This window comes from Cheilinus undulatus, linkage group 12, assembly GCF_018320785.1.
Source record: "Cheilinus undulatus linkage group 12, ASM1832078v1, whole genome shotgun sequence".
NCBI classification, from domain to species: Eukaryota; Metazoa; Chordata; class Actinopteri; order Labriformes; family Labridae; genus Cheilinus; species Cheilinus undulatus.
This window is the reverse complement of record NC_054876.1, coordinates 22,770,669-22,786,402: the sequence shown is the minus strand read 5'-3', so window position 1 is coordinate 22,786,402 and position 15,734 is coordinate 22,770,669. Positions and strand designations below refer to the sequence as shown.

The 15,734-nt window shown below is 39.5% G+C and overlaps 1 protein-coding gene across 2 annotated transcripts; it reads right to left on the bottom strand.

Moving 5' to 3' along the window:
- On the bottom strand, positions 1-12,956 carry LOC121518639 (LIM domain kinase 1-like). 2 transcript variants are annotated; one of them, XM_041801091.1, is made up of 15 exons: positions 12,758-12,956; positions 8,875-9,013; positions 8,163-8,272; positions 7,813-7,977; positions 6,272-6,377; positions 5,859-6,130; positions 5,599-5,788; positions 5,395-5,481; positions 3,450-3,581; positions 3,312-3,371; positions 3,161-3,226; positions 2,864-3,050; positions 2,638-2,693; positions 2,304-2,461; positions 1-2,107 (listed from the first exon to the last, which is right to left on the bottom strand). In XM_041801091.1, exons 1-15 carry the CDS (start codon positions 12,799-12,801, stop codon positions 1,513-1,515), a joined length of 2,367 nt encoding a protein of 788 aa, XP_041657025.1. In that variant the 5' UTR covers positions 12,802-12,956; the 3' UTR covers positions 1-1,512. The 2 variants fall into 2 exon arrangements, with proteins under 2 accessions (XP_041657025.1, XP_041657026.1); XM_041801092.1 differs by lacking the exons at positions 8,875-9,013; positions 12,758-12,956 and having other exon boundaries at positions 7,813-7,925; positions 8,163-8,213.
- Positions 12,957-15,734: the final 2,778 nt, after the last annotated feature.

Genomic DNA, 15,734 nt, shown 5'->3' with positions numbered 1-15,734 from the left:
CGATTGTGGTACAAAAAAATTCATCCCCCGTACAGTGGGAGCACAATAAGACACTAGCTAATAAGACACGTTTGGTGTTTTGAACCAGGCTGTAAACCAGTTTATTTTGTTTTGTCAAAACCGACTGTTAAACATGTGTGCAGACTTGACTTCCGGTGTTCCTGCAGCCAGCCTCAAGTGGACACTCACGTTATAGCAATTTTTTTTGCACTTCCGCATTGGCTTCATTTTTTGGCTTTTCATTTTTTGCCACATTGGTGTTTATGTGTCAAAGAGACATTCTCTTTGTTGTTAAATCCAATAATAAGGTATAATTTCACATTTTCATTGATATGAGGCATAAGGCATACTCTAGGGACCGTCACAATTCTCTGTTAGTGTCTTAAATATAGTGTCTTACGTAATGGGAGAGCGAAGGGAGATTGATCGTTCTTTTATTTATCATAGGCTGCTGCTAATGACAAAATGTTTAAAAAAGGCAAAAAGGGAACACTTTGTCACATGTTGTATTGGAAACTCTAGTTCACAGTGTTGTGTCTGATACAGAAAATGTTACCTGACGAACGCCATGTACACGATGTACATTGCATTTGTGTATGGAATTTAGAAATTAAAAAAATACCCATATGTTTTTAATTGCTGCTTTCTTGCTGCGCCTTCATGCTTCCCTTCAGATATGTCAGTAGATTTGTTTATATTGTTGTCTATCCCACCACAACAAATAAACGAATCTCCCTTCGCTCTCCCATTACCGAGATTGAGTCTGTCACCTGTGCATCTGTGATCAGACAGAAAGAAAGACGAGAGCTGTTCTCTCCTGTTGATGTATGAGTATTTAAGACAATAACAGAGAATCATGACTGTCTCTACAAAATGCCTTATGCATCATAGTAATGAATAAGTGAAATTATACCTCATTATTGGATTTAACAACTAAGAGATTCTCTCATTGATAAACACACAGCGTCTATGATCCGCTGTTAGTAAAAACAAGTTTCAACTTTAATCTCGAAATTTCGACTTTATTCTCGTCATTTTGACTTTAATCTTGACTTGCCCAAAATTATTTTCTCTGTCAAAAATGGCGCTAAAAGAGGATCCAAGGCTGGCGGTGCTGGGTTACTGCTACAATTTGCCTGAATTGGATGGGAAATTATTTTGCTTAGAAAAATACCTAAAAATGCCAAAGATTTGTTTAAGCCAATTACAAAATAACAACATTACATGGTCTATTAACTGAAAAATGCTTCATTAATGAAAATTATGTGATTCCTTATCAAAAGCACGTAGCAGCTCATAGGTCCTTAATGTTGAATGCTAAAATACTTATGTGGCCTTTTACTCATTTCAGGATCAGTTGAAACCTCATAAATACTTGTTAACAGAGCAATCTGATTATTAACGAGTCTTTTCACATTCCCATTCATTTCTGTTTGTGTGAAAGGCATAGTTGTGTGTCCCTCAGACTGTCCTTTTGTATATTTTCCCCATCTTTACCATCAGGTTTAGTAGTCAGAGAAAAGAGTTGTCCTCTGTAGAGCTGTCCCACTGAACTCTGCATATCCTCCTGGGCCTGTTAGACTGATCCAGTAGTGACTTGTTGACCTGCAGTGGTTTTGAGGACTCATTCTTTGCATTTAGTTGTCCTGAGGGGTTGCTGTGTTTATTAGTTTTAAACCCATTCTCACTCGAGTCTGTGTTTGTGCACTTGCAAAACTGAGTCTTGTCTTTTGAGTCACAGTCTCTTCTTGAACAAAGTTGGTTGTGCTCAGTCCTTATGTCATGATTGTCTTGCGTATGTTTCTCATTAACAATATGGTTTTCAGGTGTGCTACTCAGGTCTTGATTATGAGCTTGGTGATTAAATGTGTTATGATTGATCACATTGTCTGTGCATTTCTTGGTGTCAGGGCTCTGTCCTTGTTTGGAACTGTAGGTTTGTTTAGGAGAGTCTAGAGTCATGTCCTGGTTGGGAGAGTGGTTTTGGTGATTTTGATTGTTCCAGAAAACTCTGCGGAGCTGCTCAAATTCAGAAGGCAAAGGCAGACCAATGTCCAGGTGCATCAGAAGGTTCCCAAGCCACTCCTCAAGCTTTGAAAAAGATGGACTGAACAAATGAAAGACAAAGAGTTGTCATTACATGTCGTTGAAAAGGCAGTATATGAACTTTATTTTGTTCGCTCTTCTGCACTTTCTTGACTCATCTTTCATGTGTAATGCATTTCTAAGTGCAGTATTCACTGTCTGGGCAGCTCACAGTACAGGAACGCCTAGATTACAGTAGGAAATGTGTACGTTCTTACCGTTTATCAGCATCCATGTCACAGCAGAGGACAGCCAACGGCAGGAAAGCTGATGGGCACTCTGGAGGATGGAACTGCTGCAGGAAACCCGCCACATTTAGTCCAAAGTCATTTGACCGGGGAAGGTAGTCTGGGTCTGCACTCACTCTGCCTATTACCTAAGAAAAATAGACAGGCTCTAAAATAACTCAGATGCTTCATAACAGAAAAAGTATGAGTAATATGGGCATGTTTCTGTGACATTCACATAACATTTAAACCAGAGATTCTAATGATTTTTTTAACAACACGTCTTTAATTCAGAAATATCAATATTTTTCCCTGATGTGCTTACCTCACATATCATTATACCAAAGGAAAAGATGTCCACTCGTTCATCATAGCTTTTCCCTAAGAGATAAAGGGGAAAAATTGGAAAATGTAATGACCACCACATTTAGAGACTGTATATCAACAGTATTAACACCAGTTTTGTTTCTTTAGGGTAAGAGGAGGTCAGCTTTTGTACCTTTCTTAGCATTTCGTTGTTCAAATGGTTGTTTAAAACCCTGTGTGCTCACCTTGGATCATCTCAGGGGCCATCCAGTAAGGGTTTCCAACCACAGTGTACCGCTTCCTTCGGTCAGGCCTACCCAGATCTGTCAGTGCCCCCTTCCCAGGCCTTTCCAGAGAGGATGTTCGGCTCTGATTTCTTTCTTCCATCACCAGCCTGGCTAGTCCAAAATCAGCTACAACAACTGTCTGGTTCTTCATATGGAGAGAGAAGGAAATTTTTGATGAAACAAGTCATGTATTGTAATTCAGGTAATACATAGATCTCATGTTCTCTGATGTGTGTTGTCAAATTAACTGTTTACCTCTCTGACCAGGCAGTTGTAAGAGTTTAGATCTCGATGGATGACGTTCATGGAGTGTAGGTAGGCCTTATAGATAGAGATAATATATACACCAGTAATTGTTTTGTCATTTTTCATAGCCCTAAATAAAAAAACACACCAAACTACTTACCATTCCAGCTGCAATGTCTTTGGCATAGCTCACTCTGGTTCTCCAGGGAAACTCCTTGTCCTACAGACAGCAAGATTGTGACCTAAATGCTGCATCAGTCATTACTCATAGAGAAATATAAAAATTTGATATTTTTACCATTTTAATGATGGCCTCTCTGAGAGTCCCTCCTTTAATGTATTCAGAGACAAAATTGATTCTTTTGTCTTTATAAAACAGTCCAATAAACTTCAGGACATTTGGATGGTCCAGACAGCGCATCACCTTTACCTGTACAAATTGACCAGAAATGCTGTTAAAACAAGTCACATGTTACTGTTGCAAAAAACATCTGTTCACATTAGTGGAGCTGCCATCCAAATGTATCACAAAATGTAAACCAACCTTAAAAAAATGGGTAAAGACAGTGCAAATTCATCTATGTATGTTGCAATCCATTACTGTTACCCAAGTGTTAGGTGTCAACAGGTCAGTGCTCATGAAAAAATTAAAAACAGGAGAAAGAGAGGGCTCAACACCATGATGCACTATGATCCAAAGACTATATCTGTTAAGCCAGTGTAGAGACAAGACAAAGGAGAATTTTATTGTTGGAAATGGAGAGTTTTTTAATAACTTCTTGTAAGCCTACAGTATGTGCTTCTGGAAGACTTATGGTAACAGCACTGGGTGCTTACGTAAGCATATTAATCCAGTGACTTCACAATTCATTTTCTAACACGGCAAGAAGTTGTACTTTCCTTTTATCAGTGTGCAAACTTTTCCACCTCCTGCAAGTGTAAAAACTTTCTGATATGTTGTTTATCTTTTAATTTACAGTCAGTGGAGTTTTATACATCAGGTCAGGTATGGGTGAATATGCTGGTTCAGCACTTCACCGCATCAACCCTGGTCCTGTACTGCTCTGGCTTCTCGATGGCCATGCGCCAGGGCAATACCCAATCTCTCCAAGTATCCTCTTAGCTGACCCTTCCGTGTTGCATGGCCCCCCGGTGTGTGGACCAGCCCTCCTTCGCACATCAGCATTAGACATGCGGTCTTGCCGATATCCAAAGAAGGCACCAAAGAGAAGTCGCCACAAAGAAGTCCAGTCAGTGCCTCTGGCCATCAGTCAGCATCCAGGCCTCACAAGAGTATAATAAGACTGGAAGGACAAAGGACTAAAAACTCTGACTTTCATCTGCATGCTCAGATACCGGGAACGCCACACCGTCTTACTCAGTGAACCCATTGCCCCATGCGCAAGTCCAAATCTGGGGTTGGTCTCAGCCTCACAGTCCAGGGATTGATGGATTACACTGCCAAGGTAGGTGAACTGCTCTACAACTTCCACACTCACCATTCAGATACAGATTTGATGGCAGCGTCCAAGGCATTTTGCAAGTACAAACTGATAATGCACAGAAAACTGGTCAATGTAAACCCCAAATTTGTTAAGCTCTCCCAGGAAGTCAATAAATTTCACACAATACATTTACAAAATATATCTGAGTAAGAACTTTATGGAAGAGAAGCAGTAGTGGCATCAGTTTCTGCCACTTGGAATCACTTAGCACCAACTGATACAACTCGATAATTGCTTACTTTAAAAAATATGTTTATTGGGGAAAAATATCAAACTACCAAAACAAGCATCCTTTGTCACTGGTTTTAAGGATAATGGTGAAGTTAATTTGTAATTCTTTGAATGGTATCCATTCCTACATAAAATATATGGAAGGCTCCTAACCATCTTTCTTAAAATTTCCAGTTAGATTTACAATGCTTTCCACATTATTATGCAAATGACATTTTTCTCTTATTTTCCTAAATATTAATGCAAATGACAGTCAGAGTATTTTTCAAGTCATCAGCCGTTAGAGCATAATTCAAATGTTTTGAACAAACTTCATGATGATAACCATTATTTTTTCTTGAGCTTTTTTATTTTTTAAGAAAAAATAAGTTCAGTTGGAGCTAAGTAATTAGTACTATGACTTTTGTAGTGTTTAGGAATCTTTTTAATGACATGACCATTTGCAAGGTTGGTGAGTGTGAGAGTGAGGTGTTGTCTTGTGTAACTTGCTATCCATGCTTGTCTTACCTCCTTTAAGAAAGTCTTATGCGTCTCTTCATCAAACCGTATTAGCTCTTTCATCACCATCACCTCCCCTGTCTCCTGATGGGTTACCTTTACAGGAAAACCGATCAGTCACAAAACTGATTGAAACCAGTGTAACAAAGAATTGACAACAAGGTTAGCTGTAACTGTGAAACTAATAAAATGATGAAAGCATCAGTGCTGTACCTTGACAGCCTGTCCAAAAAAGCCCTTTCCCAATACTTCTCCAGGGATGAGATCTGAAGGTCTGAAGATTCGATGTGTTCGATCTCCAGTGTCTATGCGAAGAGACTCTGAGCGAACCATGTCCCTTCTATTGGATGAAAACGACAGAGCTCCAGGGGACAATGGACACTTATCTATACTACAACTGCGCCTGTGAAAAAATACACACTTTAGGAACAGAAGTGTGAATGAAATTGAGTCAACCCAGAGTCAGTACTTACTGAATATGTCTGGATCGTATGCCCGTCGGCCCTTGTTGCTGAGGACGGGAGAGGCTCGTTCTGTTTGGTCCATCTGTCTCGTCCTCTTGACTTGGCTCTTCCTCCAGACTGGGAAGTTTGTGCGCTGAAGTGAGTTTGTTGCGGACACAGGCGTCAAGACGACTGACGTCTTTCTGGAGATTGTTTGAGGGGAGGAGACCTTCAGGAGACTGCGGGTTGTGTTCAATGGTCAGCTGCAGCGGTCTGCTTGTGTCCTGAATAACACAGTTCATCTAGAGAAGAGAATAGTGTTTTCTTTGGATGACTTTGTAGTAGTTTCTCTTTTTACACATGACATAATGTTTAGTTAATGCAAGAGTATTCAACTGCATCACATTTATTTTTTATGAATCAGAGGGTAACTTAAGGCTTACTTCATCTATTGAAATGTTGCAGACAGGAATACCGTTGACCTCTAAAACTCGGTCACCAGTGTGTATGGAGGACAGCAGGTCAGGGCTGAGGACAGCTGAGTCTAACCTATGAGAGAATGACATTGAGTAATTTAGAGCAGGACAGTGACCCATTGGTAAGTGAGTTGTTGTTTACAGGGGTCAACCAATGATATTTACAACAAAAAAGTTTGGACACTGTGTAAAAGCTAAATAAAAACAGAATGCAATGATTTGCAAACCTCAGAAACCAATATGTATTCACAAAAGACCAAAAACAACTTATCAGATGTTGAGAATGAGACATTTTACCATTTCATGAAAAAAACACAAGCTAATTTTGAATTTGATGGCAGCAACACATTTCAAAAAGTAGGGATGTTTACCACTGTTTAGCATCCCTTCTTCTTTTAACAACTGTCTGTAAAGGTTGGAGAACTGAGGAAACCAGTTGATGGAATTTTGGGGGAAGAATGTTGTCCCATTCTTGTCTGATGTAGCTTTCTAGTTGCTCAATGGTCCTGGGTCTTCTTTATGCCAAATGTATTCTGTCAGTGAAAGACCTCAAAAGCGGCAGCACCCAGACTCTTCTACTGCCAAGGCAAGCTGCTGTGATGGATGCATTATATGGTTTAGCATTATCTTGCTGAAATATGCAAGGCTGTCCTTGAAAGAGACATCATCTGGATGGGACGATATGTTGCTCCAAAATCTCTATATACTTTTCAACATTGATAGCGCCTGGCATAGGCAACTGTATACCATCAGAGATGCAGGCTTTTGAACTGTGCACTGTCATAAAGCTGGATGGCCCCTCTTTTCTTGTCCATGGTTCCAAAAAGAATTTTCTAATTTTTATTAATCTGACCAATGACCACAGATCAGTTTTCCATTTTGCCTCAGTCCATTGTAAATGAGCTTTTGCTCAGAGAAGATGGCAGCGTATCTGGATTTTGTACACGTATGGCTTCTTCTTTGAGTGATACGGCTTTAATTTGCATTTGTGGATGGCACAATGAGCTGTGTTGACAAACAAAGCCCTACAGTGATTTCTATGTCTGGTTTTAATGTGGTGCAGCCAGAGGGCCTGAAGATCACAACCATCCAGTATTGACCTTCAGCTTGTCCTTTGGGTATAGAGATTTCTCCAGACTCTGAATCTTTTGATGATATTATGAACTGGAGATATTATGAACTGGAATTTTCTGAAATTGTTCCACAATTTTAAAATGCACCTATTTACAGAATTGGGAAAAATCTAGCCATCTTTACTTCTGAGAGACTCTGCCTCTGTAAAATGCTCCTTTTAAACCCAATCATTTTACTAACCTGTTGCCAATTAACCTTACAAATTGCAAATGCTCCTCCGGTGGTTGTTCGTTTATACCGCTTACTTTTACCCCATCCCTACATTGTTTGAGATGTGTTGCTGACATCGAATTCATTGTGGTTTTACTAAAAATCGGATTTAAGTTGCTCTGACGTAAAATTCTCCTTGTTATGCTATACATTCAGAGACTTACCCCGTCACTGTAACATGAAGGCCCTTCTCTTGGCTGGGGACAGTGGCTATGGACAGACCTCGTCTCCCACCTTCATGGGGAAGGAAAGACACTAGCGCAACCATATGGGGACTCTTGCTGAGTGGAGACGCAGATCTTGCAGTTGGTGGACTGAAACAGTGACCACTACAGAATAGGCATAATATGATAATAAGCTTAAGACAATTTTTAAATCAAGAAAACTATTTGATCAAACATACTTTACCCTCCCACTGATTATTGGCTTCATATTTGTTTGCCTCTAACATGTATTTATAATAAAGGACAGGAGGGCAAAAAGACAACTTTTATGCTTTCTGCTTCAAACTTACCAGTACAGTTTGGTGCGCTCCACTAGTGTATAGGTGTCGCCGTCACCAATGAACATTTCACAGTTCACACAAGTGAAGCATTCAGGGTGGTACTTCTGCTCTCCAGCAACCTGTTTGCATAGGACAGCAGTTTTGTAAAGACAAAGAAGAGGGAAGAGGAATTACAGGATAATATTTGTTGGGACCAAAAGCAGCTTTGATTGAAAAGACTTCTCTCTGTGCATTCCTGCATCAAGGCCTCTAGTATCAGGATGTTTTTTAAAGGATATCCTCTGATTTGAGGGTTGAAAGAGAAAAAGTGTTTGTTTTCTACCAGGAGGAAACAAAGACACAGGAAGTGTTTGAATAGTTGGTGTAGTATGCTGAGACCATCATCCATACCTCCCTCTTTTAAAGTTGGATATCTGTTTGGCCACTTTGAATGATCAATAGAGCAGCTATTTTTAAACTAGCTTGTCACCAGCTATCAATAAATTTGCTAGTGACTGGGTTTAAAATGTTCTGGAGCACAAGTGTATTCGCACATAACAGAAGTTTATTCTTATCTGTAACATTGTGAGTAATTCTCCTAAAATGTTAGTCAGCAGTAACGAAAACAGACCAGAGGGCAAGAGCCGGTCAGCAATTCATGTAAATAACGCCTTATGACTGGCCCTATTTTTATGTTTAGAGAAAACAGATTTAGACTTAGCTCACTACATATCAAGTTTACCATGATGAGTCCTGTTGAAATGCTCTCCTTGCAGCCGTGGCAGTGCTCTCCATAGCGAGCCCAGTAGTGCTTCTTACAGTAGAGTTGCCCCTCTTTTTCAAAGTACCAGTGGGACAAGATACAGCTACACTCACAGCACCTAAAGAGATGAGTGCAAGGTAAAAGGGAGTGTGACGGTTAAAGAGTGACATGGTGAGATGAAATGACATGATGTAGGATGTAACACGATAGAGACTTCAGAGGTGTGTTTGAGCAAAGTAACATGAGCCTGAGTGACGCATATGAGACAGGATGAACTGACCTGCCAGATCAATACGTACGGGATCAGGTGTAATGCTTCCAGGTCAATTTAACCTTTAATTATTGTCCTGGGTCAGTCTGTTTTTTGGCACAACTTTGCATTATTTAATATAATTAATGAAGTTTAGAAAGCATTACTTTATGTAATCACCTTTAAGATTTTTAAAATCCCAGGGTATGTTTGTGTCAGTGTGCCCATCCAATCCTGTCTTTGACAGGAAGGTATATTAAATTAAATGACACAATGAGAATAAACCTTTCTTTCTGAATGTGTGGAAGAGTTCACAAATAAAAGTTTCAGATCTTAATGTATGTAAATGTAATGGTTGCAATGATTCAGCATAATGATATTTCATATCAGTCTCAGGCCTGAGGATTGTATGATAATGCAATCATTTCATGGAAGACATTTGTTATTAACAAATCATTTTTCTCATTATTTAAACAATAGATTCATAATTTGATCCTTTGGAAACTTGTGATTTACATCTCTTGTATGTCCTGGGCACCAACTCCCTTTCTGTTCTGATATGGTTAACTCATCCTGATAATACTCATTAGTCCTACAGTTAAGGCTTGCAGTATACCATGGTATTGGTGTTTCTTCAGCTTATCCCCTGAAGGAAGTACAGTTGTCTTTAGTCATGGTGTTGAAATGAGGCATTATCTTGAACTGCTGATGTCACAGTGACAGAAAGTTATTCAAATTCCTTCTTACAGAGAAGATGCTCATGAACAGTATCGGGTCAGTCACATGTTTTAACTGAAGTGCTGTAACTTAATGTTAGTTTCCCACATGCAAGCCCACTGAAAGATCGCAATAGAGAAGTCAACAAGCCCTCAGATTACAACAGCTACTGCCTAAAAACCGCACAGTCTTCACCTCAGTTCTTTAAAATCTTCAGTCAGAGATGTAGTGGGGCATCCAGGACTAAATCGAATGCAGAATAATAAATGTACAGTAAAAAGCTGCTTCCTTATCTCTCTGACACTACAGCCAGAGTGGGAGGTGACTTCCTGGAGAGAGTACAGCTCCATATTTCCTCTCTCACAAAGTTAACTGTAAATGCCATGCAGTTCTTACAAAAGAGGATGGAAAGGTCACTCTAGGATTGAAATTTAAATGAAAAGGGACTTTACTTCCCTCCAGTGTAAGAAAAAAGCATGGCATTGCATCAGAAAAACAATGGATTGTGTCGCACATGCTGTCCTTAATATTGCAACATACAAAGGAAAGTCGTAGTAAGGACGAACTTCTTATTTTCAGCTCCCATTAGTTGTACTGTCACTCTATCCTACTTAGCAGAGCTAACCTTGACTTTCTGTGGTTTGTTGTTATTTCTACTTTTTTGTTGTTACTTCTATTTGTAGCCACTTTGTGTATTGTCATCTTAATAATACATGAATATTTGGGTCAACATAAGGTCTAACATTTTGATGACTATATTTAATTTAATTTGAATTGTCCTTGTAAGTTGGGAAACTTTATATTGGTAAGCTGATGGCAGTAGCTCAGTATGTTGTGACCCAGGTAGGAAATCAGGGGCTTGATGGTTCCAGTCTTGGTACAGACCAAAGCATGGGTTTAGGTCTTCTTGGTGTAGAGGCGCCAGATCACTTCCCAAGTACTGCTAGGGTGCCCTTTGACAAAGCACTGAACTCTCAACGGTTGGGTGTGTTTTTTGGGTTTGACCTCTTTCTCGGACATCTTTCCTTTATCACGTAGTTATAAGGTCTTGTTCGTGCACGTGTGTGCATTCCTGGTCTACGTGTCTGGCAACTTTGAAATCAGAGTGTAAAAATTTAATTTATTCTCAAGGATAAATGAAGAACATGGAAAAATGAGATGGCATTAATAACATTTACAGTAGTCTGTAGTTGAACTGACAGTCAGGTTTGCCCACTAATGGGTTGGGCCCTGACAATCTCAGAGAATGGGCATCTCCAGGTTCTGATGTTGAAATTATTTATTTGTGCTACTTTTTGGCCACTTTAACCACTTTTTCTACTCATTTTGCCATTTTCATTTGCCACTTTTAATCCTTTTTTTTGCTGCTTTTTGCCCTGTTGTCTCTTTTTTTGCCAATATAAACCATTTTTTCCTGCTTTCTCCTATTTTTGCATCATGGTTTACTGCTTTGAACCCAATTTTGCCACTTTTTGCCGATTGTGGCCCATTTTTGCCACTTCTCTTTGCCACTTTTTATATATTTTTTTAAATCAATTTTGCTGCTGTTTGTCACATAATTATCACTTTTAATGAACTGACACTTTTTGACACTTTCTCCCCATTTTTGCCTCTGTTTGGCCCCTTTTTACCCCAATTTTTTCCACTTCTTTTTACCACTTTTTTCCACTTTACTATATTGTACTAAAGCATAAATAAATAAAGATATTTTTTGTTGCTTTGATATGAGTGAGTTTACTCAGGTTAAAAAAAATAAATATCATTATCACAGCTTAACCATGGGCCCCTACTTTGACTAAGTCCCAGACAGTTCTCCCATTTACCTCCCCTTATGGGCAGTCTTGCTGACAGTCATAGGTTCTTATGACTTTTTGTCATGACGTTGTGTATCTCTATGAAGAGTACACCATTGGAAGCATTGCTCCATATGATCTGTTAGACTTGCCATTAGCCATTTGCTGAGAAAATAATGAGGTAATAAACCATCGGGCAGCTGCAGGTTTATTTTTGACTGCCTGTCTTTGTTATTGTGCTGCTGGCAAAGGATGTTGAACCCTCTAGCGTCACATCTGTCTTTCCACCTTTACATCTGTTTTTAGAGACAAGCCTGGAATCAGCTGTGGCACACATATCCAGAAAATTGTTCTCTTGCTGTTTCTTTCTCCAGCACATATCCTCATGTTTCTCCCTCTCCACATAATATGAGCCCTGTCTTTAACCTTAAACATCCTCTCTGTTCTGAGATCTCTTCCTGTCTCAGAAACACTGGGAAAAAGCCAGCACCTGCTGTACATGAAATAAAGATGAAGTCAGGACATTAGCCCAGGTCAAATGTTAAGAATCGGATGACGTATTCTCCTGCCATGGTTTCCTCCCTGTTCTGTCTGTCTGTGTCCTGCTGGGTTTCCTCTGAGAAACAAAGCCTTTAAACAGGAACATTACTGTAGTTTCTGATCAAATAGCATTGTCTTGGTTGTTTTCACTATTGTCTCAGTTTTGTTATTTATATGGTCTGAGTACATTGTTGGCTTTTGTAATATCTTATTATTTTTCTTTATTTGGACTTTTAAAATAGTCGTTGAATATGTAAGATGAATAGACATCCATGAAAATAAACCAAAAACATCTAAGTTAGTATGGGAGTAATGAGGCCTTTAAGAAAATAGAAAAGGCCATAGTTTTGCCCGTCGCTGATTTGGCTTCAGAAACTACTAGCACACAAACTAATAGCTGATATGAAAGTAAAAAAAAAAAAACTGTTAATAGTGGGATCTTATTCAGGAAGTAAAGCAGATATTAAGCCACAAATGACTTCAGTTCTATTTTCTTTCGCTTTCAGTCACAGCCTGTCACTCACACAAACACATCTCACCAACTTATGATATTAGCCCTTACCGTCCTTTCATTCCCCTCCGAAACCTCTGGTCCCGTCGTGACATTCTGTTCCGTTACTTCACATAGACAGTCTTACTGAAACAGTTCGCCCAGCTAGAGCAGAAGCATGTTGGCTGCATATGTTCATGAGAGGAAATGTGCATGTATTCTGTTGTGACCAGGAGCAGGCGTAGTCTTTTTTCTACCCTCTCTCTCTCTCTCTCTTGCTCACTCACAGGCTTCCTGTTCATATGAGTTCCCTCTCTAATGCGCAGAGTAGCTGTCTGAGAAAACCCTCCAAACCACTGACACCAGCTGGCCAGTCTCCCTCTGCTGGCTGCCCACAAACGGACCAATCCCAGTGTAGAAGTTCTGCAGCCAGGACCTTCTCCTGTTACTTCCAGTATGTAGAACTCTGTGAGATACAGTTACACACCTCTGCACACAAATGCTGCGAGAGTTCAGCTGTAAAAGTCTAAAAATGAGGAGCCACACGGATGTTTACATGATGTCAATGTGTTTTCCCAAGAGTGGTGTGAGAGAGTCTGTGTGTTTGGAAATGAGCTCTGTTCCCATTAGCGCAGGCATAATCTCTTTATGAATGCCCCAGTTACCACACTCTCCTAACCTCGGTGTGAAGCGCTCTATTCATCACACACAACAAACAAAGAGGCTGAGTTCAGTTTAAGCATAAAATTAAGAAACAGCTCAGACAAAAAAAAACACTGATACTGTTTAGTACCAAGTAAAGATAACCTTATTATTCCTGATTATTCATGTGAGAGTGGCTCTGCAGCTGTTTATTTAACTCTGAGAGCACAGAACAACAAAGAAATGACAAGTCTGATGATTGCATTGAGGATTTCTCATAAGGTGTATGATCATTTTATGAGTTACATAGCTTCAAAGTTAAATTCATATTAGCTTCATGCTGTGTCTGCAGATGCATTTTCTTATTGCACATGCAGGTCCTGCAAACTAAAAGCAGAAGTAAGTACATGTTTGTGCATGTGTGAATGTTTAAACACTATTTTTGTGGTTCAGAGTCTTGTTGATTTGTGCATAGGCCATTTTTCTTAGGACCTATTGCTTAAGCATTTGCATACACCGCTGCTTTAGACTACGATAACCTGTGTACAAAAGCACAATAGTGTGTATTTGCCGAGTCTCTATTTGAGTCACCATGAAGACAACGCAGACTGTTTCACAATTTTTCTCAGACCATGTTGTGGTTTGTTGTCTTCTTGTCTTTATTCAGTATCACAATCAACGCATCACAACGGGTTGACATGTCCAGCTCCAAAATCTGCTTTTCAGCTTTTTCTGAACATCCTAGTTTTATTTTGGATCCTTACTTTTTTTTTTTACTTTGCACACAGAAATAGAACTGGTTCACAAAAGAATTGTTGATGCTCACAAAGCAGGAGAAGGGTATACAAAGTTATCACACTGTTTCCAAGTATCAAGAACTGGCATGAGAAGTATAATCAAGAAATTTGAAGAGGGCCACACAGTACAGACCAAGTCTGGCAGAAGTAGGAAGAGAAAGATATCAAAGACTCTGGAAAGAAAACTAGTGAGAGATGTGTTTAGAGACCCCAGAACAACTGCCAAGACACTAGTGAATGACTTAGCCAAGTTAAGAATTGTAGTCTCAAAGAAGACCATCACTAGAGCCCTGCACAGAAATGGACTGTGAAGTTGCAGACCAAGAAAAACTGCAGAAGAGACACCTTCAAGCCAGACTGAAGTATGCTAAAGACAACCTGGAGAAAGATTATGCATACTGGGAGTGTTTCCTTTGGTCAGATGAGACCAAACTAGAGCTCTCTGGATGTAAAGATGTGGCTTATGTTTGGAGAAAGAAGGGAGAGGCCTATAACCCAAAGAACACTGTCCCTACAGTGAAACACCATGGTGGGAGTATTATGCTGTGGGGATGCTACAGTACATCTAGAACTGGGAATCTCTTAAAGTAGGAAGAAATCATGAAGAAGAAGGACATGTGACAATACTGAAAGAAAACCTCAAGCAGTCAGCAGCAAAACTGGGTCTGGGTTGGTTTTTTGTCTTCCAACACGACAATGACCCAAAACCTATGTGGCTCCTGGTGAAGCACTACTTCCACAAGACCAAAGTGAACATTCTTGACTGGCCTGCACAAAGCCCTAACTTGAATCCCATTAAACATCTATGGGGTGAACTGATGACCAAGGCCTATACCAATAGACTATTAAATCTGGAGGAACTTGAGAGATTTGTCAGAGAAGAATGGGCTGGGATTCCACAGGAAATGTGTCAGAGACTTGTAGAAAACAAAAACAAATGACTGCAGGCTGTTATCCAGCAAAAAGGAGACACAACTGACTATTTGTATCGGGGGGCTAATAATTCAGACCCTGGTGGTTTTGGTAAAAGAATATTGTTTCTGTGCGCAGCACTTTGGAATTACGTTTTTAAAAGGGAAATTTTTATAGGGGGGCTAATAATTATGAATGTCAAAAACACTCCCTACTGTTAAACACTTTATTCATGTGTACCACAGTCAATAGCTGTTTCTCGTAGCTAAGGAAGGATCCTCAAACAGCTGTTTTTGAAGGACACTACTTCATCGACTGCTGTCGCACGACTGTTCCAGTCTCGAGGATCCTCAAAATTTTTCCAAGGACTGAGTCCTTCAAACAGAGAATTTCCAAGGATGCACATGTGTGTCCTTTGCTCGCAGGAATTACCCACAGTCCAATGCTCATTGTTTTCCTTCTCTTAAGAAATAAATAAATAGTGGAATATCAGTAGGAAGCCAGGTCCTAGTGCGCTCAATACACTTTTAAATGTCCCGTTTCCACTGTAAATATGTTGTCATCATTATTTCATACTCTCAAAGTAAAGCTGGATGGGTAATAGTAGCAACATATAATATGATTATATTACATATTATATTGTAAGATTATATTACATGATCAATATGATTAAACAATCATATTATTACATATTATGA